The 22762-nt window shown below is 38.8% G+C and overlaps 2 protein-coding genes across 5 annotated transcripts; one reads left to right on the plus strand and one right to left on the minus strand.

The window, feature by feature from the left end:
* Positions 1-168: 168 nt before the first annotated feature.
* Positions 169-9881, minus strand: LOC139136719 (peroxisomal membrane protein PEX14-like). The gene is made up of 7 exons (XM_070704535.1): positions 9740-9881; positions 6638-6700; positions 5869-5953; positions 5024-5283; positions 4641-4743; positions 3405-3585; positions 169-1847 (listed from the first exon to the last, which is right to left on the minus strand). The coding sequence occupies exons 1-7, from the start codon at positions 9770-9772 to the stop codon at positions 1370-1372; spliced, it is 1203 nt and encodes a 400-aa protein (XP_070560636.1). The 5' UTR covers positions 9773-9881; the 3' UTR covers positions 169-1369.
* A 5429-nt stretch (positions 9882-15310) lies between these two features.
* LOC139136721 (DNA fragmentation factor subunit alpha-like) lies at positions 15311-21600 on the plus strand. 4 transcript variants are annotated; one of them, XM_070704539.1, is made up of 4 exons: positions 15311-15432; positions 17345-17631; positions 18816-18988; positions 21050-21599. In XM_070704539.1, the coding sequence occupies exons 2-4, from the start codon at positions 17373-17375 to the stop codon at positions 21239-21241; spliced, it is 624 nt and encodes a 207-aa protein (XP_070560640.1). In that variant the 5' UTR covers positions 15311-15432; positions 17345-17372; the 3' UTR covers positions 21242-21599. The 4 variants fall into 4 exon arrangements, with proteins under 4 accessions (XP_070560640.1, XP_070560638.1, XP_070560639.1 ...); XM_070704537.1 differs by lacking the exon at positions 15311-15432 and adding an exon at positions 15452-15711 and having other exon boundaries at positions 21050-21600; XM_070704538.1 differs by lacking the exon at positions 15311-15432 and adding an exon at positions 15454-15660.
* Positions 21601-22762: the final 1162 nt, after the last annotated feature.

The following is a 22762-nucleotide window of genomic DNA, read 5'->3' on the forward strand; positions in this document are numbered from 1 at the left end:
GTGCCATTGGATAACATTTTGCGCGTGGAACAAAACAGACTGTTTATCATCCAATCAGAGCTCGTGTTATATTACTGCAGAGTGTGGGACTGTTTCTGAAGGTGTGGGATCGATTTTTCCCACACTGTCGATCCCGCACTCCCAGCGGCCAGGAATGTGAGAATGTACTGGAGATTTTCTTTTGTTCCCAGCTTCCTTGCATCCCCATAGTGTTTGATGTATGGCTCAAACCCATTGTCTCACTGATCAGTATTGGACAACTTGAAGATAAAACACTTGACAGTGCTACTGTTGATTTTAAGAAATAGGATTATGACATTATTCTTCATTTCATGACAGAAAATATGGGTGAAAAGGGAGGGGAAGGGGTGTGACAATGTCCAGGGACTCTATGTTCCTAAACTGAAATTGCAATTTGCAATCTGAATCAATTTGCAGCCCAAAATCAAGGTACGACTTTTGAGTATCATTATCAAATCATTGAAACCTTTCAGTGTTTAAACCTGTGATAGTCATAGATCAGTAACAAAGAAGTTCACAAACATGCTGTAGACATGTGTATCATGTTAGCTGTCTGTACATCAACTGATCAAATTCAATCGGTGAACTTATATCAGTCTCATATTGATCAACAACATCTATGAAGCTCAGTACCATATACTGTGATATTGTACTTAATTAATCAGAGTACAAAATTCAAAGTTCATCACTCATAAAAAAAAATGAATATAAATGTCGCTATGAAATAGACTGTATGTTAAATATTTCCATTTGATGTAATGTACATTATTCTCTTATTCAGGATGACATGACCTCTTCCACAATCAACTAGAGAAAGCTGAAGCTACTGTCCTTGAGTATTCTTGCTGTTAATGAGTCTGGACTTGAATTCATTTGACAACACGCCGATACATACTGAACGTCAACCAACTTAATGTAACATTCCAAAACTGTGCACACAACCCTGTTTCTGCAAATTTACCTACAGTATAGGCATACCCAATGTCACTATTACAATATAGCAAAAAGTATCAAAAGTTTTGAGCTACTGTCCTCTTAAATACACCTGCAAAATGCAATGGAAAAGTGTTTAGTTTATAAACAATCATTCTTTTTCAAATTCATACAGATTTCACATTGCTCAAACTATTCCAGTCAAAACACACATGTAAAACAGCTTAACTTAGCTGTACTAAGCTCAATAATTCTTTGCATCTGTTTCCAAAATTAAAAATAGTTGTTCTTTTGTCCTCTTTGTAAGATGAATAATTCTTTGAACCTGTGTTCAGAATTAAAAACAATCAGTCTATTGTCCTTTGTTGAAAATTTATCTGTATCACAAGTCTTCCCATTTTTAAAAAAAATCCGTTCAGTCAATTTCATCTTCTCTGGAATCCTGTTGCTCAGTATCATCACTGTCCCTGTGACCTTTAACCTCCTGACCTTTGAAAGCATGAAGGTCATTGGGTTGTTCATTCTGTAGTGCCCTTTCATCAGCATCATTGAATTGCACCTCATTTTCATCATGGCCATTTACACCAACTTTGGACTGGTTTTGACCTTTGACATCCAAACTGGGTGAACTGTGACCTTCAAAATCAGCCTGGGGATTGCCTTTGCCCACTCTTTCCACATCACCATTTTCAACAATGTCAGAATTAAGCTCACTTTCTTCAGCGGATAAATCAGCCGTGTTCTTTTCTGGTGGCTTTGAGATCATCTCACTCTGCCCTGATGATGATGCTGTCGTAGTCGTTGTTGTGTTTGAAGTTTGCGTATTTTCAGTTGTGTTTACTCTCTGCCAGGCTGGTATTGGACTTGGATTTGGTGCTGCTGGGAACTGATGCCTGACAACAACAGAAATAAGGAACCATACTGTTTAATGTCTTGTGTTATTGAGGAAGAAACATTTTGTTTGGCAATGGATACTGTTACAAATGACAATCGACACTGCATTGACTTGAACTCAATTTCCTACAATTGAAGTAGTTTACATTAGAGCGCCCTCTATATTAACCTTGAACATCCAGGTGTGCAAACATAGGAAGATTATAAGATTTCTAGAGACAATAAAATGGACTGCCAGCAGTAACACTGTAATGGTACTTTGATGGCAAATTATACTTTATAAGAAACCTTGGCTAGGAATAGAGACATGTAGAGATCATATCATTATTGCTTTGAATATTTCTCAATTTTGTAGTTGAGTTTTCTGGAGTTAGTTTTTGTAGAATTTGTGATTTTCTTGACTTAAGTTGTAGAGAGTTTTCCGACATAGATTTATTTTAAATACACTTTTTAGGTTAACCATGAAGTGAGTTAACCTTGAATTAACAATCTGAGTTAAATAAAGCTGATTATTGGTGATCTACAGGACAATGTGATTGAGCCAATGTATTCTTGTAACAGATACCTGTTTATAATGACTTTTCACAGGGCGAAGAATTGAATTATTGAACTGATGAAGATGTCGTTTCCGGTAGTTTAATAATGCCTTCACAATGAACGCTACATTTTTTGCTTCGAACAACCCCTCCCACAATATTTGTAATTCAGACTACCACCTTTAAAAAATACCGCAATTATACGGTGTCGCTCAAATTTGATCAGAATTGGTACATACCAAAGATCAACAATAAGTGTTATTTCTATCTGTTCAGTGCAGGAAATTTATACGTCGATGTTATGACAATTTCTGCACAGTACAACCAGAAAAACAACAAGAAATATTTAAACCAGAAAATTAAGAATGACAAAAGTAAATAAGGTCTGAAACTTTAGATACTTAAGGTCAACTTTAGCAACATGCATAGCAGAGAATCTTTCTACCATGGATGTACAAAAATAGACATCCATATGGTTTCAGCAGATCTGTTAATATGTCACAGTTCATAAACAATGACAGGAAATGAACAATTAGCTGTTTCAGTTACTGCTACCACTCCCAAACATAATAGGTACCCTGCATACAAATAGGTTAAAGGTCAAAATCCTCTTATTCAGATGTGTGGGCTGATTCAGTTCACTGCCACCACTCCTGCACACTTGCAGTATTTCCCTTTTTCTTACCTCATTTGCACATTTTTGACACTGATGTGTTCATTTGAACAAATTCACATCTCAACCCCTACATCTACCTGTACACCAAATACTGAGACGGTAGCTTTGGCGGTATGGGAGCCTTTGTGTGTGACGGACATACATCCGCACATACCCACAAATATACAGACATAGACGCCACTCAGATTCATCATATAAGCTCTTTTTGGTATTTATATATAAAACCAAATATGAGCTAATAAGAGAGAGAACTTTGAAAAGTTCACACACAAGTAAAACTGATATGGAGAATCCTTCTCACATTACACCAAACAGAATGAAAACTGACCGTCGTCCGTGCTTACCTGTTAAGAATCAGTCCCTTGAGAGAGACCACCTCTGACTTGAGTTCATTGATGGCTTGTGATTCAGCACTTTTACTGGTGATTGTTGAATATTTACTGTTGCTGTTCATTTCTTGGATCTGCTGTGAATGTTCTGACATCACTTCCTTCAAGCTGGCCAACGTTGTTTTCAGTTCACCCACTGAAAAAGAAAAATCACAACAATTGAGCTCTTCCACATCACTTCATAGTTTCACATTTGTAATTTTGTCAGAGAATTTTTTTTTTTTTACATTACAGTCTCTTTAACAGGCATGATGACAGGCAATGTATTGCACTTTCACTATGATCAATTCCCAAAAAAGGCTACAGAAGGCTAAAAATTGGAATGAAGATTCGGTAGGCCCAACACACAATACATACATGTGTAATATGCCAATAGGGCTCAATATCAGAATACCATATATCCAATACTACCGGTTCTCTACAGCTTTGTCAATACCAGTGAATTTTTGACGTCATACCATAAGATTACTACTGATAATGTAGCCATTATTATGCATTGCAGCCTCAGATGTTTTCACTGATGTTGCCAAAACTATAAAGTAATACGGCAGAGGTGTGTTGGGTCAATAATGGACGAAAGGAACTTTGCACTGCATTATGTACAAGGCTTTGCCTCATACATTATGTCGTGCAAAGCTTGTTTTTGTCTATTGTGGGCTGGGAGGGGTTACATTATTGCTAAATTATTTGAATTTCTTCAAATGTTCCACGTCCTTCCTTGCCCTGTTATTACAGAGTGTCACATTTCACTGGCAAGCATGGTTTTATATACTAGTACGGTTTGAGGGTCTGACTCTGATCAAGAAAACTGTTGAAGTCTTACTCATTTGCTATCTAAGACAGACTTTGGTAGCAACAACAGTAATTGATGTAGATAGGTGTATTTAAAATGTTTCAAAATCGCACAAGCATTGCCATAATTGACAATAGACAAAGTAGCTGACACTCTGTATGTCATATTTCTCAGTTCTTTGGGTTAATTTATGTTATTTGAAAACTGATTAGTGGCAGTATGATACCTATTCAAATGAGTATCAATGCAATGCAATGCAATGCAAAAACTGTCTTGCACTAAAAACAAACTTTGAAGTGAGCAGTCAGTCATTTGTAAATCAGCCATCTTGATCACAGGAGTAACCTGCATAATCAGTAGTGATGTATTCACACAAGGTACACATAATTGTTTCTTACTTGTTTCACTGATATTGCTGTTTAATTCATCCACAGATGCTTCTATTCTCTGCAGCTTTTCTCTTTCTTCTTTCCTTGACTGCAACAGGGGACCGATGTAAGCCTAGGGATCAAATCAAATAGTATCAAATGGGAAATCTCACAGGCAAATAGGAAAGAGTGGAAAGAAAAGCAGTTTCTTTTTCCACACTGAAAAATTCTAATGATAAGGAGAATGCTTGCAGTGCATTATTCCTTTCGCAGGCACCCACTTTCACAATGACGTCAGGTTTTGCTTGGTATGTAGTAATTGATCATGAAAACAAAGTATTTAAAACTTCTCTTTACTAAGCTGAAATACTTGTTGCTGCTGAAACTGTTTAGAAATAGAATAACATGATTACCTTGAAAAACTTGATAATACCATAGGTAGCTCCACTGACGATGACAGCTACGGCAATGAAATCTCTCCATTTTGCCCATGGTGATTGTGGGGGAGGTAGTACTACTGGTGGAACAGCCGGCACCAAAGCACCCGGCTGTACCACCATCCCTGGCTGTGGTGGCGGTACAGACGGTGGTTGAGGTTTTGGCAGTGGATTGGTTTCATCAGAGGCAGTGCCTGAACGTTTTATTGCTGCGTCTATCTCCTCTTGTGTTAAACCTGTTATGAGTAAATGGAAAACAAGTTTTTTAACCCTTTGAGTGCTATAGTTTGTCCCGCCAAAAGTTTAGTGCAATATTTTAGTAACTTTTGAGAATATTTCTGCAATTATTTTGATAATTTTGGATGAAATGGACACAATTTCTGGTATTTGATCAAGTTTTGGAATATCTTTGAAAAAATTGTCTGGTTATATTTTAAAAATGTGACAAAAATTGATTTGGCACTCAATGGGTATTCTGCTACTCTTGTACTGTGATTACTCTTATCAAATATGTGTCAACATTGAGGCATGACCATTTAGGCATGAAAATTTATTATTTGTTCTTGTCAATACAGGCACTTGTTCACCCTGGTAAAATACATGTAGGATGCTCATGGATGACTGGTAAGTGAAGCACAACCAAACTCACTGGAATAGAACTTGTCAAATGACCAACAAACTTTTGCATTTGCATACATATGGCATAAAGCAATTCGTATAATTTTCACCATCTAAAACTGATCTTCTTTGGTGATGTGAGTTTCTGAGAAATTTTCACAGAAATTTGACACTCAACATGGTGAAGTGAGAATGACACTTACCTTTCTTTTGGAGGAATAATTTTCTTTGAGCAAAGGCACTCTGTCGTACTTTGGGATTCTGCAGAAACTTCACTGCTGTTTCAATCTGTGAAGACAATGACGTCAACCATTTACATGGTTACCGATTGAAGCCCTATTGGCTGTATCTTTTAGCCTTTTTTTCAATAAGATGTTTTAACCCTTCACCACCATAGTTTGTCCCAAATCCATTGTTTTCTATGGTAAAGTTGGACCTGTATACAGGGAACTGGGGGTGAAAGGGTTAAAACCAAATGCAACTTATGTAACAATGCAAGCCACAGCATAACCACAGAACATTGTACAAACACTGGCAACAATTCATGACTTAGATTTTAATAACTAAATAATTTTTGAGTTGCAGCTCAAATATGGCTGCTGCAAATGTAAGCGTGTGAATTTAATCGACCAAATGAAATCCAGGACTAAAGATTGGAACAAGTCACTTCAAAGAAAATATGGTGTAATAACAGGAATCCAAAACATCTTTCTCAAGATTGGATGGTATTATTTTGATAAGTTAATATAAAAAGATACAGCTAATTATAATGGGGCTTTTCTTCTGTACAACTTGATAAAGCTTGTTGAAATGCAAGTATACATGGAAAAAAAAAATCAATATCAAGACACTGTTTCAGACTGTAAGGTCCTACAAAGTGTCTGTCATAACTCTTAAATTGCTATTAGGTTTTAGATTTTGAAGATAGGAAAAAAAATGTAAAAATTAGAGAATGTAAGCATGGTTTCTCACCATATCTTCACGCAATTGAGTGGCAGCAATATTGCCATCTTGTGGTGGTGTTGCCGGTGTTGGCTGTAAAGAAACCCAACAAATATAACTTACAAGGCTGTACGTATTGGAGACAGGTCCAAAACAAAACCATACTGGAAATTACTTTAAGCTTCCACCTTAAATTTTGGGCATTTGATATTTCAAACTCAAAGCAAACTCTATGTATAAAGCAAATTTTATATTTCATGCACAAATTAGAGTTGGTAATACATGTATATACATGCACCAGCAGAGAACTGGTAGAATACATGTATGACTGTGCCACAGCACATACAGGTATACGGTACATGTTGTAATACTATGCTTAAGTTATTTTCATTCTACAAGTCTAAGTATAGATGGTAATTTCTAAGTTTGGGACATTTGCAAATACTGAGTTGGTGATCTACTTTTACACCGGTATGTGCTTTTTCAGTCAGGGACCAATATCACAGTACCTCCACCTTCCTGATCTTGTGGCTATTGCTACACTCTTTAATAACACCGATTTAAGTCTTTAAAATGGGCTAGGTTGTCACTTGGTGCAAGCCATAGCCAAACACAGGGTCAAACAGCTACTTGTCCTGTAGCTAGAACACAGCTTGCTGTGATACTTTAGCTCTACCACTACATCCATTGTAGCATTGTTGTCCCGGAAAACATGATTGAATGGTGTTTGAGATTGCACATGAAACATCAGGGGAGTTTTATGGCTACAGATCAACAGCTGGTAGAAGAGCCAGGTATTTGAAGTACAAGGCCACTATATGTTGTGACTCATTTATCCTAACTTCCTTCCAAAACCAGTTTGTCTAAAGACAGCTTCGTCCAAGTCAGTGCAATTTTGTTCAAAAGAACTTCCTAGTTTGTCCCAATCAATTTCATCCGAACACCAACTTGTCAAAAATATCAATGTACATACACTATAAATCACAAAGATTTCATGCAACATTTATTCTGAAAACAAATACTAAAATCAATTCCAAGAGTGTCTACGCATCCAGTATGTCTTTGAGATGGAATATTTGGAAACCTGAGGTCAGACATCAGATAAAACATATTTTTGTGAGAGAATCCTGACAAAACCCTATCCTAAACCAAGCTGTGGCATTTTGGTTTCATTGAACAAGCTAAATTTCAAAATTAATTTTGTGTGAATCTGGAACTGGTGCTGGCAAAATGATGGGTTTAGGACAAAGAGGTGTCGGCCAAGTTAGAGCAAAATAGCACTTAGGGTAAAAGAGCTTGAGAAGGGTTTCTGGATGACACGCCCCCAGACTGACTTGTCACCCCCCCTCCTCCCTCCGTTCAACTGGACCCAATGTCAACTTGCCCTCTCTATCCCTAGACAGATGTATCTCTTAAAAATCATTTGTGATTCCAACCAACTTGTGAGTTATTTTCTTTTTTCCTATAGATGGACCACCATTGAAATACGTAATTATCGTCATATATGGAGAACAGTAGTACATTCATGGTATCCTGTGAAGATGATAAAACATTAATATATTTGTGCATGTTTGTACAAGGTACACCAAAGGTGCTTGGCTTGTCGCTTTGTGAATCCCTTGTCTTTTCTTGTACAGTGTACCATATACGTGATTCACAAAGCGACACCAAGCACCTGCGACATTAGCTGCAAAATTGTAGCGCTACGGTGAGGCGGTCGGTGATTTTCGGTTTTTGCGACTTCGCTCACCAGTAGCGCTACAATGCCATCGATGGCCCTGTTGAGGTGAAAATAAGCACATCCCACTGCATGTTGATGTGAAATGCTACATGTTTACTGCATTTGGTCGTACCGATTTATCACTACTGAAGACTCAACACTATACTACATTAACCTTGTCGTTTATGGGGTTTGGAATTTGTTCAAACACGTCGATCGCGTTCCATAAACATTGGGCGTGCATTGGGCATCGGTGTTTCTGGGAGCCGCCATTACCGGAAGTTGGTAATCACATCAACATGCCTTGTCCAATGGGGTGCGCTTATTTTCACCTCTACAGGGCCATCGGCATTGTAGCGCTACTGGTGAGCGAAGTCGCAAAAACCAAAAATCACCGACCGCCTCACCGTAGCGCTACAATTTGCAGCTACTGCGACATATACGTACCACTGATGTGTTGGTTACGATTCACATTCAATCATGGTATGATTCCCAAGATTGTCACCACAATTAGAACCGCTTAAGTAAAGTCCTTTCGTGAGTGTCGAATAAAAATTGGTCTGGGCTGGAGTAATTTAAATATTGGCACCATTTTACAAGTGGTATAGCCACAAACTGATGACGTTAAATCGTCGTACACAATATAATTGCAAGGCGTCTGTGTTTTGTGTACGGCGATTTGACGTCATCAGTTTATGGCTATACCAGTATTACCACTTGTAAAATGATGCCACAGTCGCTTGTCGTTTGGTACAATGCGGACATCACCGACATAGAATTATGTAGTTACATCTTATTTTATGTACATTAATCTATAAACAAGTCTTTTCAGCTAGCAATAGCACCCTTTTTGCAAATTTAGCCCAGTCTGCCAATTCACTATCTTATAATAAGACGCTACCGTAGTTAAAACTTTTCCCTACATTGAATTTGGTCATGATGTATGTTTTAGCTGAGATAAAAACCTGTTGATAGCATGAAAATCCGAAAACGCTCATAATGCAGCAAAATTCAAAGTGCTTTTATACAGTTGGAGTTCCACGCAATGCACAAATTGCCTACAACAAAATGGCAACTAATAAAGTAGTGTTTTACTTCCGTTGCAATTCCACACTTTGCGGAAACAGCTTACGTGGAAGAGAAAATCCACTTGTGGGGACGACATTACACCTTGTTTCGTACTTTGCCCCGATTCACCACTTCATGTCAACAAACTTTACACCAAATGGTAAACCACACAAACGGAACGGCTTTGGCGTTCAGCGTGCTCTCTGGCGTTAGAGACCACTTTCACTCACTATAGTACGCCTCTTATGAAGACAGTCGCTCCTTATAGTTTTCTAACTTGATCGTCGATTTCCTGGGACAGAGCTATTTGCATTATTTACTGTCGAATTTGCAAAATTTCTTACCTGCGTCGTTTCGAGGTCAGCTTTTGTCGCCATGTTTTTCTGGGGATCCCCGACTGTTAAAGGTAGTTTTTACTACAACATCTGTAATTGGATAATAGTTCGATAAACTATGAAATCCGTCCAATCATTAGTGTTCTTTTACCTGTCGCGCAACAATTGTACTTCCGGGTGTTGCAGTTCACGGGTCGAGACACAGTTACGAGTGGAGTGATACGTACCGGCCGCCGCGTACTATGCATATAATAATTGGAAGTTGGGAAACGGAATGGCCGTTTTACGCACCCCTCGCCGAGTTTGGAGGCCGATTTCCCTCACAATAAGCCTCAACTATATACTAAACCAGCATCGATGGCCTCCAATACATCTTAGAATTCATACCTACAAGCCTCTTTGCGTCAAAACGACCTTCTCGTCCGTTTTGGGTGCGATTTCCGTGTTTTTTTGACGTGATGGAACACTTTCATTCTACAGCTGTGGGCGGGGTCAGACCAGCCGCGCTGTGATTGGCTAATTTTTTTCCGATCGACCCCATGATGACCTCTCTTGTTTTGATCGCTCGTTTGAGGCATAAATACGGCCCGGTGGTTTCATCGGGTTCGAACTCATATAGGAAATGAAGGCTACTTCACATCTGCTCTACCAAAGTTGTTTTATATTACGATATGGTGAATAACAGGATCATTGTAGTTATTTTGTTTGGAATAAATGGCGAGACACTGGCGAATCGATAGTGCTATGACCCTGTATAAATATAGTAAAGGGAAAGCAATTCCACACGTACACATCGTCCGCGTCCATAGATTGGTGGTTTGCGTTTAACGTATATGTATGTGTAATTTTTGTTTCACTGTCTTGTATATAGAGCCGATTTCAGGATTTTAATTCCAAGGGCGCCGTCCTCCCTGTCACAACGCTTGTCCCACTGCGAAACACACACATCCTGTGTAGAAAAAAAAACACCAACAAAACACTGCAGACTCACTAGAATGCTTGTACAAAACAGACAGCCGAGAGACACCGAACGAAGTTGATACATCAACACAGATGAGCGGCAACTTAACCACACAGTTGGAAGTCTCAAGTAAAAAACAGTTGGTGAAATGTACCTTCACGTCTCAGAACTCGACATCACAGTACATTCGCAGTGAGCACCGTACATGATTCAGTGTCTTCACCACACATCATAACGGGCACATCACAGAGAGTCAAATCCGCCTTCAACTCTATGTTTAAAATTTCGCCAAATTTTCTCCCTGCACAGTTTAATATTGATGAAAGCGTTGCAGATTCAATTTCCTTATATGTTGACCTTTCAATTATGACATTTTGGCATCTGAAAATAGCTATGCGATAATTAATTATTCATATACACAATAGGTGAAAACACAGTCAACAGCCAAACGATCGTTACTTGTCATTTCATAAAAATAAGAGGGAAACTCAAAAAATAAAACGAAAGTTTCATCAGCTGTGTTATCTCAAACACTTTAAGAATTAAAGCGAAATGAAAAAATTAGATTAATGTTTTTGGGTTTTTTTTTCAGATATATTTTTCATTTTACAACGCGGCAAATAGGCTTGATTTCCCATAGAAAACAATGACGTATAATACACCGAACAGACTGCACACTTCTCGCCGGTGCAAATTCCTCAATTTTGAACGAATAATGATGAAATTGAATGAATAATGATGAATTTCTCCATGAAAATGTTTTATTTGCATTTTTTTATTCCGATCACTGAAATATACGGACTGTTGCCGTCCATAATTTGGCGATCTTACGGCGTGTACATATGCAGAACAAGGGTCTTAAATTGACGCATTTTAACCAGTATGCGTCTCATAAGTTGTACAGCCCAAATATTTGTCATTTTGTTGTAATGCGCCAGTCAATGTAAACCCCCACCCCCCCCCACCTCGGGCGATACGGGAAAAATGTGGGGGATTAGACCGTGTGTGCCATGAAACTGTGCCCGAGGGGGTGGGGCAATTGCCTCGTTTTGATCCCCCTATTCCTTTGACGGACAGGCCCAGAATATGTTCGTAAATAACTACGCATGCGCACGTATGCAGGGCCTGAAAATTACCCGAGGTCCCGGACCAGTGTTTTTATCCCGAACCAGTACTAATTACCCCTAAAAAGTCCGCAGACCAATACAAAAAAGGAGCCAATTTATTTTGCAAGGGAATGTCCAGTGCTTTTCCCAGATTGTGTTCTAGTGTCTTTTGACGAAAAATTAGAAACTACGTCCCCCCAAAATACCGAAGTTACTGAAACCATGGAGGTAGCAGAAACGCACTAAAGCCAGTTACACTAAAACCAAGAGCCCATTCCATTGAGAGACTACGTCTTATAGGTACAAAATTACAATAATTATCGCGACGATCAAACATTTAAAATTTAGTCTATTTCTTTCATCACAACATAAACTCTAAAGGAAAATCAGTTACTCTATTACAGTTTGCGATTCATGATATGAGCCAGGCGATGTGCGTCCACTAGCCACTGCACTGCAAAAATCAAATGACGGGCCACGTACTCATTTTACATGTAAAATTTAATGTGGTAAAAACCAGACCATAGCCTCAGCTAAAAATATCAGCAACCCCAAAATTGTGTGAAAATATTATATCTCTGTCTATTAAAGTAGTATTTTGCAGTAAAATTCTCTGGAAGGAGTCTCATTACAACTTTCCGATCGTCCGTGGCAAGCAAGCTTCTGAATTTAGAAGGTCACCATGCTGAATTCTTTATATAGTCAAGACCCCCTAGCTCGATTGTAGTTGACCTGAACAAGAACCGCCTAGCTTGTCAAAACAGCGTTATGGCAATTTGCTATTGCTATCAAAGGAAAAAGAAGTCCCTCTCAGATATTTGGTGTTTTCAACCTATTTTTTACAATTTAAATGGAAAAGAATCAACCGCTGGGCAATTATAAAAATGAAGTGAACTTTATAGCAATAGTAAAAAACATGTCAAGTGTGTGTACAAGAACTTGAGAAAACTACCAAGTAAATGTTTATGCAGTGTGTCTGTATTAAAAAGATTGGCAGTTTATGCTGTATGTAAATCCCAAGCAAATCTGATAGAAATGCATATATAACATGAGTATGAGAAATGAATCATTCTTGTATTGTTATGCAAATTTTTGAGGACCAGTGGATTTTACCTTTGGACCAGTGAAAAAAAACCCAGGTCACTGGTCCTGGGACCAGTGGGAAAAAACAGAAATTTTCAGGCCCTGGTAATGGATGTTGTTGTTCAGAGCGGTAGCATGGCGAAAGGTGGCTGTCAAGGCCATGTGGGCCGGTAAGCAGCTTTTCAACTGGCTATTGATGAACGCGATGCAGCAATATTCAGAGGTGTGTATGACAGTATATTTGTGATTGATGGCTTAAATATCGATAACTAAATAAATGATTTTCATCCGCCGTGTATTCTTATTTTTTGGAAAACTGAACATACCATACGCAAAATTTCCCGCATTTTCCCACGTGAGCGTGACATTTCGGATGTTCACGATGCGTCATCGACATGGTCCAGCACTAAAAAGACCTCCGGGTCAACTCTATTTTTGATAAAGCTTAAAGGGACAAAGTCAGCCATTTTTCATGAATTTTGTTTGATACTACTTATTTTGTTTGACATGTTGAAAGATACTGAATGAATGAGTGACCATACATATATTCGACCCCAGTTTTATACAAATTAAGTAAAACCATCGCGAAAACGAATTAATGGTCATGACCATTATTCATTTTCGCGATGGTTTGCATGTATCGTGTCTAAAACCGGGTCGAATATAGCATGGTCAGCCATTCTTTCGGTATCTTTCGACATGTCAAACAATGTAAGTAGTATCTCACATCAAACAAAATCCATGAAAAATGGCCGACTTTGTCCCTTTAAATTGCTTGTGTATTTGGAAAACATGTTCGGTCACGACGGGATTCCTTTTTATGTCCGCTAAATGTATTATCAAATTTATTCATGATGACCCATATAGCTAGGGAAACAGTTCTGTTTCATCAGTGTGATCATTCTGATCATCTGTTCTGTTGAGTTTTACACAGTATCTTTCTGCCGTGTTTTATGATGAATAAAACACGGATCATTATGAATTTTCATTCCTCTGCTTGTTTTAAATCAGTGCATGACTGATGTAGAATGTGTCATTGTGCTTGTAGCATGAGAGCGAGAAGACAAAAAAGCTGCACTTGTGAGATTGGACATCATGTATCTTGTTTATCAGCTTTAATTAGTTTATTGAGGCGACATGTCTTGTGTGATACATCTGGTGTTTTGATCTAATTAAATCATTTGTTCTAGCCTGAAATATGTTTATGCCTGACAACATACAAGCAAACTAGACTGAAAAATATTGTAAATTTTTGCTCCAAAATAGGTGACGTGACTGTGACACTCAACACTTTTATCTGTTCACAGTATAAGTGGCTGAAAAACAAATGCGAAAAGTATGTTATTTTCCTGGATCTATTTGTGTTGATTGTGATAGACATTTGTGAACAGCATAAATGTCACAAAACCCTGTTTTAAATGATAAAAATTGTTCTAAAGTTGAACATGAACTTTTTATATTGATGCAGGTTGTTTACGACATGAAATGAAAATTCCAAAGAGTGGTTGTGTGTAGGAATTTACAAATTCCCCACCCCCGTATGTGGGGGATTTACTTGGTTTAGGTGGGGATTTTCCGGATTGTCTTGCCCCAGGGGGTGGGGCATTTGGCAGATTTCACAGGACTAATTTCCAAATCCCCCACTAAACCCCGAGGTGGGGGGTGGGGGTTTACATTGACTGGTGCATAATATAGACCAAATTTGGGCGAACATCAACGACAAAAATTCCAGTAAATTTGAAAAAATAAAACAGAACGGAGACGAACGGGCGCAAAGTGTCCACTGTCATCGAGCGGTGAACGTTATCGATCGATATTGTTTATTGGAAATTGATACTATGTTGTGTTGCTCACTCGCATGACCTTCGCATGACCTTCCCAGCCAAAAATGGCGCAAAACTTGGCCAATGTGCGCCAAAATGTGCTGAAACATAAACACATCACAAAAACTGTAAAGAGTGTCGACGATTCAATTTAAGTTCAAGAAACCAACGGATACGTTGGTACTATGGTATGTAAGTCAATATATACGGGCTATTGTGGACATATTCATGACGTGACCTGAACACATGAGCCGATACGCCAGCAGATTTCGATCGATATCCTATCGAAAATAAATTGATACAATGTGTTCGCTGTCGTCACTAGCAACCGCCAAAAAGTGCTCTGAGGTAAAAATATGCTTCGCAGAATATGAGACACTTGGGCATAGTTTCGCCCCGCAGTGGTTGTAGCTTTTGAGTAACGGTGTAACAGTCTTCTCGAATATGCCTATCAGCAATCCCTTTCTATAGCCTAATTTTAATGTCTCCGCTAGGTGACAAGATACCATACGTTGTGAGTTCGAACCCGATTGAAACCACCGGGCCGTGAGCGATCTAAACAAGAGAGGTCATCATGGGGTCGATCGGAAAAAAATTAGCCAATCACAGCGCGGCTGGTCTGACCCCGCCCACAGCTGTAGAATGAAAGCGTTCCATCACGTCAAAAAACACGGAAATCGCACCCACAAACGGACGAGAAGGTCGTTTTTGACGCAAAGAGGCTTGTAGGTATGAATTCTAAGATGTATTGGAGGCCATCGATGCTGGTTTAGTATATAGTTGAGGCTTATTGTGAGGGAAATCGGCCTCCAAACTCGGCGAGGGGTGCGTAAAACGGCCATTCCGTTTCCCAACTTCCAATTATTATATGCATAGTACGCGGCGGCCGGTACGTATCACTCCACTCGTAACTGTGGGTCGAGAGGGCCACGCGCGGAATTTGGACTTCAATCTACAGTGGCAACTTTGCTTCACCTCCAGGTTTCACGGTCGAAACGATAGATTAAGGTATATCTCTTAGCAGATAAGATTATCATATCAGACGCGCTATGCAATGAGCTATGTTTTGACCCTGACTGTTTCATCACTGCAATATACTGCAATATTTGTGGTGATGAAAAATGTGAAGTTATGGCCTGCGGGTAGTCCGGTCGGCTTTCCCCTGCGTATTTGTGGAGGGAAGTCGTCCCTCCCCTCCCCCAAGAAAGTGCGTCGGCATCATCATTTCGGCTAATGTACGTCATTAGTATGACCCTTGACTTAACCTTTTTTACGTCCCATGGTCTGACAAAACAGTGAAAGCTGAATGTATCCAACGTAATCACATATGCATACCCCTTCAGTTAGCTCTGCATGGCAGGGCTGCGTGTGTTCCCGGCGTGTGGTGAGAGGCCATAACGCCGGAACACGCAGCCCTGCCATGCAGAGCTACTCTTCAGTCAGTTAACCTGTCATTCCAACGAATAATTGTTTCTGCTGTACCTCCACAAATTTGCATTGTCCAACCCTGAGACGTGTTAATCGTTATTTAGTTTCTCTTTTGGCCCCTCTCTCTCTATGCATGTACACCGGCAACCCAGGCACCTGTGGGCAGGGCAGTGTGTTTATGGCTATAGTGGGAGGCCTATTGCTGGTAATACACAGCCCTGTCACCGGCGAGTCCCAAAACCCGGACCGAGACGAGTCGAGACGAGACCATAATGACCCCTCAGGCCAGGCGTTGTAAATACATCATATATACAACACTACAGAAAGCTTGCAGTTTATTGAGAGTGTCAAAGATTGATGCACAAAGCAAGATATAGCACAATCAACGATTGGAACAACTGAAAAAAGATTTGTTGAGGTTTTTCAACTTGAGTTCAAGGCGAGCTCGAAACATGCGAACTGCGTCGGCATTTTGGCCTAAGCGATAAGCGCCAGATTCAGATTCTACTATGATATCTACTGTGAATTCAAAATAGGTAACCTTGTATTAGAAACATACATACAGGAGATTTAAGTAATCATTTTTTAGAAATTAAATTCACCATTTATAAACACATTATAGGAAAGTAAACTGAGAGCTCATATGTTTAATTTTATTACAGTGGCTCTGCACCATTTTTCTACATTACCGATAGTACATTCATGTATGTTATGTGTGTGGAATTTGAGGCAGCCTCAGATTAAGATTCAGATTCGGAGGGCTATGTAACCACTGACTAGAATGTACGAAAATGAACAAGCATAAGTCGATTGTAGGAGTGGGATATCACTTCTTTGACTAACTAAGACAGAAGTGGAACAACGTCCTTTTTTCCCGTGGCATTGATACAGATGCTGCCTATGTGCAAAAAAAACGTAACTTTTCTATCAGTAAGATAGGAGGTCTTTTGGTCTCGTCTCGACTCGTCTCGGTCCGGGTTTTGGGACTCGCCCCCTGTCACGCAGAGCTTGCCGTCTGGCTGCTTCTTGGTCTTTAGTTATTTAAACAAACCGCCAGGTTTTTCGAGATGTGCATACAACCAGTTAAAACTGGAGCAATTCCCAGCGTCAAAACTGAATATTCAATAGATGTACTCCCAGTGTTAAAACTGAACGTTCAATAGATGTACTCTCAATTTTAATACACACTGAGCGATGATGTGTTTTTTTTCAGGTTTTTAAATATTTGTGAATACAAACTGATGGCATCAACGCCCCAGCACAAACCATTCAAAGTCTGGAATTCAACACGAGATATCAGAAAATCACTTGTAGCCAAAGATTTTGATGAACTCAAGGAAAAAGGAAAATCCAAACTTGGACTATCAACCTCTGAAGATGTGACCATTGTTCTTGAAGAAGATGGCACCGAAGTTGATGAAGAAGAGTACTTCAAGTTGTTACCTAGCAACACGGTATTCATCGTTTTACAAAGGGGTCAACGATGGAAAGAGGTTTCTGGTGAGTAGAAAAAAGCCACAGTGGCCAAAGGATGCTGATGTCATTTTTTCTTATTACTAAACTGAAACGCATCGGTAATTTGAATAGTGTATGTCATAAAGCAGAGTTTTTTGTAAAGTTGTTGTTCTGCCTGTGACACTTCCAAATGTCATGAGAAAAAATGGAGTTACAATGAGTAGTAGCATAGACAACTGATAAAACAGAGCTTTTGATAATAAACGAAATGAATACCTAACGAAATAGTAAAATGACGAAATTTCCACAACCAAAAACATTTATTTCAATAAAACGTAACAATAAAATAATTGTCCGTGACCACAGCAGATGGTTTGCTGAGTTTAAAATACAGAGTGGAATATTTTCATTGGACTTCGATCAGGGTCAAACCACAAAGCGATAAATGGCGTGAGTCTGCTTTCGCTTGCGTGCTCATGGAAAGAATGAGAGTCTCAATGGCAGATGAATAAGATGATAAGGCTAAAGTAATTAAATTCTTTGTTTTGCGTCCACTCAAAATGGGAAAAGGCAGGTGTCTCAGCGGCTGAAAAACACACAAGAAAATTAATACAATGTTATTTGATTGCAGGAAATAAAAAATTGTAACAATTTTTAGTTCAGAAAAGCTAAGCGGTTACGTCCTAAAATTTCCTTTTCAAATACACTGTGTGTTTTTCATGAAAACCTTAAAAACCAAAGCGGGTGGGGACGCAAAACAAAGAATTTAATTACTTTGGCCTAATTAACGACCGCAGGGATTTACCATTATCGACAAGCATCAAGCAGATTTTAATGAAAGTCAAAATAGCAGCATGCACATGGATATTTTAAATTTAGCATTGAGTGTCTACCTTGATGTTGAAGGGCTTCACCAGCCAAAGTAATTATGAAATCTGGTTCGTAAATTGTTCACACACCTGCTAATTACCCAGATGTTCCTATTCAAATCAATGCACTGATTTAAATCGAGGAATGTAATAAACATCATTATTCACTTTATTGATAAATTGCACATCAAAGATATGACATATCAAAGCAAAATGAAGTCATTTAAGAAAGGTTTTCTTTGGAAGTTCATCAAAAGTTGGGTGTACCCTCAACCAATTTTCAAATTGAATTGTTAAATGTAACACCTTTATCTGAGAAAAACATTTGGCTGATGATTTTCCTCCATATTTCTCTTTCAGCTTCCTCAGGCCCAGCCTTTGATGAATTAGATAATAGCAGAGATGGTGAGTCAGGCAGACTGACGGAAGTGGACTCCGGTGAGCCGGCAGCCAATCCCAAATTGAGAGAAATTGCTAGAAGATTACAGAGAGACATTGGAACAATCATAACATTATCAAATGTAGAGCTACAGGTATGTGTAAAATCAGTGTTTTTTAATGATAAGGATGGGTGGCAAGTAAATTTTATGTGGGTTCTCCGGTTATTTTGCCTTTGTTTCCCCCTTGTATATCAATGCAATCAGACTTGGGGAAAACAGAAATGTTACTTCAGTTCCCCAGTCATTTTACTGGAGTTCCCTTGGTCTATCAGTGTATCTTTGTATATCAATGCAATCAGACTAGGGGACAGCAGAGATGTTGCTTTGGTTCCCAACTGGACTACAGTAATTTTACTGGGGTTCCCTTGGTATATCAATGCAATCAGACTGAGGGGAAAGCAGAGATATTTCCAGGGTTCCCAAATCATTTACAATATTCCCCAACCTTAGCAAAGACACTAATGAAAATGAAATAGTGACATTATGATATAGCAGTTTCTGAAACTTCGTAAAATTTAGCTCATCTGCTCAATGCCATTCTGTACAGACAACTTTACAAAGTTTGTTAGTAATTGAAGTGCACAGATTTTGAAAACAAAGATTGAAGAGTAACTTTTTCCTCTGTCAAGCCAACTATGCAGTTCACGCTGAGAAATACATCAACAAGACCAACTATTCCTTGATTCATAGTGATATTATAGGGACATTAGCCACAGTTTTTTGTGACAATTTTGGACTCAATGTTGTTGACTTACTTCTGGCTGAAAGAATGAGAAGTTTCTCAGATTACAGACTGTTTGATCAGTATAGGAGTCAACAAGAGGTACTGAAAAGTAATGGTATATTGAACTGTTTGCAGGTGTGTAGTAGACACTTGGGTCCTGGGTGACATGAAGAGTATTTGTGTAACAGTCCGGGTCAGCTCCAAAATTGGAGACGCTATACCATAATATTTCCCCCCTCTCATTAGCCAATCAGCGGCCAGCGCGCCATCAGTAAAAATTGTATTTCCTGGCAACCTCCACATGCGTCCTTCGTTACGTACGCCATACTGTGTCGAACTCCCGCGCCGTATTCTGTCATAATGTCGAACAGTTGTGTGTCCACTCTGTCATAACACAATTTCAAAATCGCGTACCAGTTTTATTCTGGCTAAGACAACCAAACCCCATATATCGCTGTGATTCCTAGACTCTGGCTTGAAGTCCTGCGAAATATAAATCGTGTACCCACACAGATCGTTCAGAATACCCCATTTGTATCGGAGATGGCAGCGATACAAATTCTACCGTATGGGGAACAGTTGTGTGGTCACTCTGTCAACACATTTTCAAAATCGCGTACCATTTTTAGTCTGCGTTTGACAACTACAAAACAGGTATCGTTTTAAAGCTCTGACATTGCTCTTCTTTCATGCAAAATGTTATACGCGTACCTACACAAATAACCTTTATAACAGTATTTCTAATAGAGATGACGTATATCCACAAAATGATTCTCGGTACTTGAGCGAAATCGATAAACTGGGGTAGAAATGAATTGTCAATATTTCGAATATTTGTTCACTAATCGGACTCCTTGTTGGACATGACCTTCTGCAGAACACGTTGATTATGTTGACTGTCGAAATTTGTCGAAAATCACAAGACAGGGGCTTAATAAGCGGCCCAAAACTGCCGATCACACTTGGTGGGTAATTTGTGACCCAGCGTGACCTGTACTTTATTAATGATGTAATCTGGTTGATGATTGGCTGAATGCCGGAATACATTATCATAATGAGTCTCCAATTTTGGAGCTGACCCGGACTGTGTAAGGTAGTTCGCACCTCAAAAATGTAAACTTTAATTAAATGATGTTAACATTTTCATCAAACAGACTTTAAACCATTACCTTTCAAAATCAAGAATAAAAATTATGCAAAGTTTGTTACTATAGATAGAAAACTATTCAAATTTTACTGATATTTGAAATTCTAAATGGCCGCCATCCTTGTGTTTCTTTCTCCATTGAAACAGAGATCACAACAAAACCTTAAAACCCAAATATGAAGCATTGTCATTTCCTTGCACAAGTAAGTTTCCTGATCTGCTTTTACAAAGATCAAAAGTCAGTTGTTTTCAAATGTCATGATGGTATTTCTTTCCCCTTCAGATGATAGCAGAGTGTGACACCAATACGCTGGCCACACTCGTTGACAATGCCGAGGAATTTGCCTCAACACTACAGAATGCCTGCCAGCGATATCTTGACGACAGACAATCAGCAACGGAAGCCGTGGAACTCTTGAAACTCTATCACCGTGCCAGGAAATCAAAGGACAACACAGAGAGTATGCAAACTTAGAACATGCTATGTTTTGATGTGTAGACTGTAGTTTCATGCGTTTGTAGTAACAAAATGCTTACCAGGGCTGTCAAACAGCCAAGAAGATAGTTCAGCCAGCTTTTCTCTTTGTCTATCCAGAGCTCTACTTAAGTAGTCATAAAGAGTACACAATACTCAGGAAGATTGAAGAAAGATGTTTATATTATTGATAATTATATTACAGCTTTTCAATACCAGAGAATTTTTGTGACATCATCCCCTCAGATTATTACAGATAATGTATCGGATTATCCAGTATTGTGGCCCCCAAGATGTTTTCTACATGTACAAATTCACTGGTATTGCCAAAACTATAAAATAATAACAAAAATATACTCCCGTCTCTGCCCATAGTGGAGTCAAGCAAGCTTTGCACTCCATAATGTAAATGGCTTTTGCCTCATGCATCATGTTATGCAAAGTTTGCTCTTGTTCATTATGGGCAGGGAGGGGGTACATTACTACTGAAATACATGTAATTATGTGATTTAGATTGTCAGGAAAATGCATGATTGTGATGGATTTTTGGACAACTTCACAATCTTTTCGATGTATTCACAACAAATGTTTGCAGGAGCAGATTTATTTTCTTAATCTGAAATGATTTCTTTCTCAAGGATTTTAGATTTTTGTTAATTTTTAAATATTGATTTTATCGAGATACATCTAATCGGATATGACAAATAAGAACAGGGACATAGTGTTTGCTTTCCAGTGTGAAGTTTGAAACGCTCTTAAATTTGTTATTCTGGGGACTTATTTCTCATAGTTTACATAAGATGTTTATGTTAGTGAATGCTTTTCAAGAAGCCTGCTTTGCGTATGGTGATGTAAATCCAAAACACTACTTACTCAGGAGAAGAAGCAACCTTGTTATATAATTTTACACAACTGACCTTGACCCTTGATGTTGACATACATTACATTTGTACATTAAAAAGAGTTTAATTAGTTCAATCCCCAGTGTTCAATAGCACAGTTGATGTGACGTTTTCTTTTCATAAAAACTATCTACTGTTGATTGACCAATCAGAGCGCTGAATTCAGGGTGTTTTATTTACTCGTAAAGCCTTGGTCACCAAATTCCTGAAACGAATGACAGCGCCGTAGTAAAGTACTGTCCAATCAAAAGTGAACATGTCATATTCTGTAGACATCTGGTACGTTTTAATATTCAAAATTGGTAACACAGCGGAAACCAGCTGCAACACAAAATCTGCTGTGCCCTAGGGCATTTATATAATGTGCCCTAGGGCATTTATAGGATGTTCCATTACATTGGAAGGCTATTTCACAAATAAAAGTTTTAATTCATATCCTAAACATGTTACATTGACAAAGGGGACGGTTGACGTAAACACATTGAAAATGAAAAATATATCAGTTAGGGGCGATAGTTTTTAGAGTCGGATAAACCCTCGTACTCGGGCTCTTCTGGTATATAAAGTCCAACCTACAGATAAATGTCTCGGCCTGCGGCCTCGACATTTTATTGTTGGG

Source organism: Ptychodera flava, chromosome 7 (assembly GCF_041260155.1).
Source record: "Ptychodera flava strain L36383 chromosome 7, AS_Pfla_20210202, whole genome shotgun sequence".
Lineage (NCBI taxonomy): Eukaryota > Metazoa > Hemichordata > Enteropneusta > Ptychoderidae > Ptychodera > Ptychodera flava.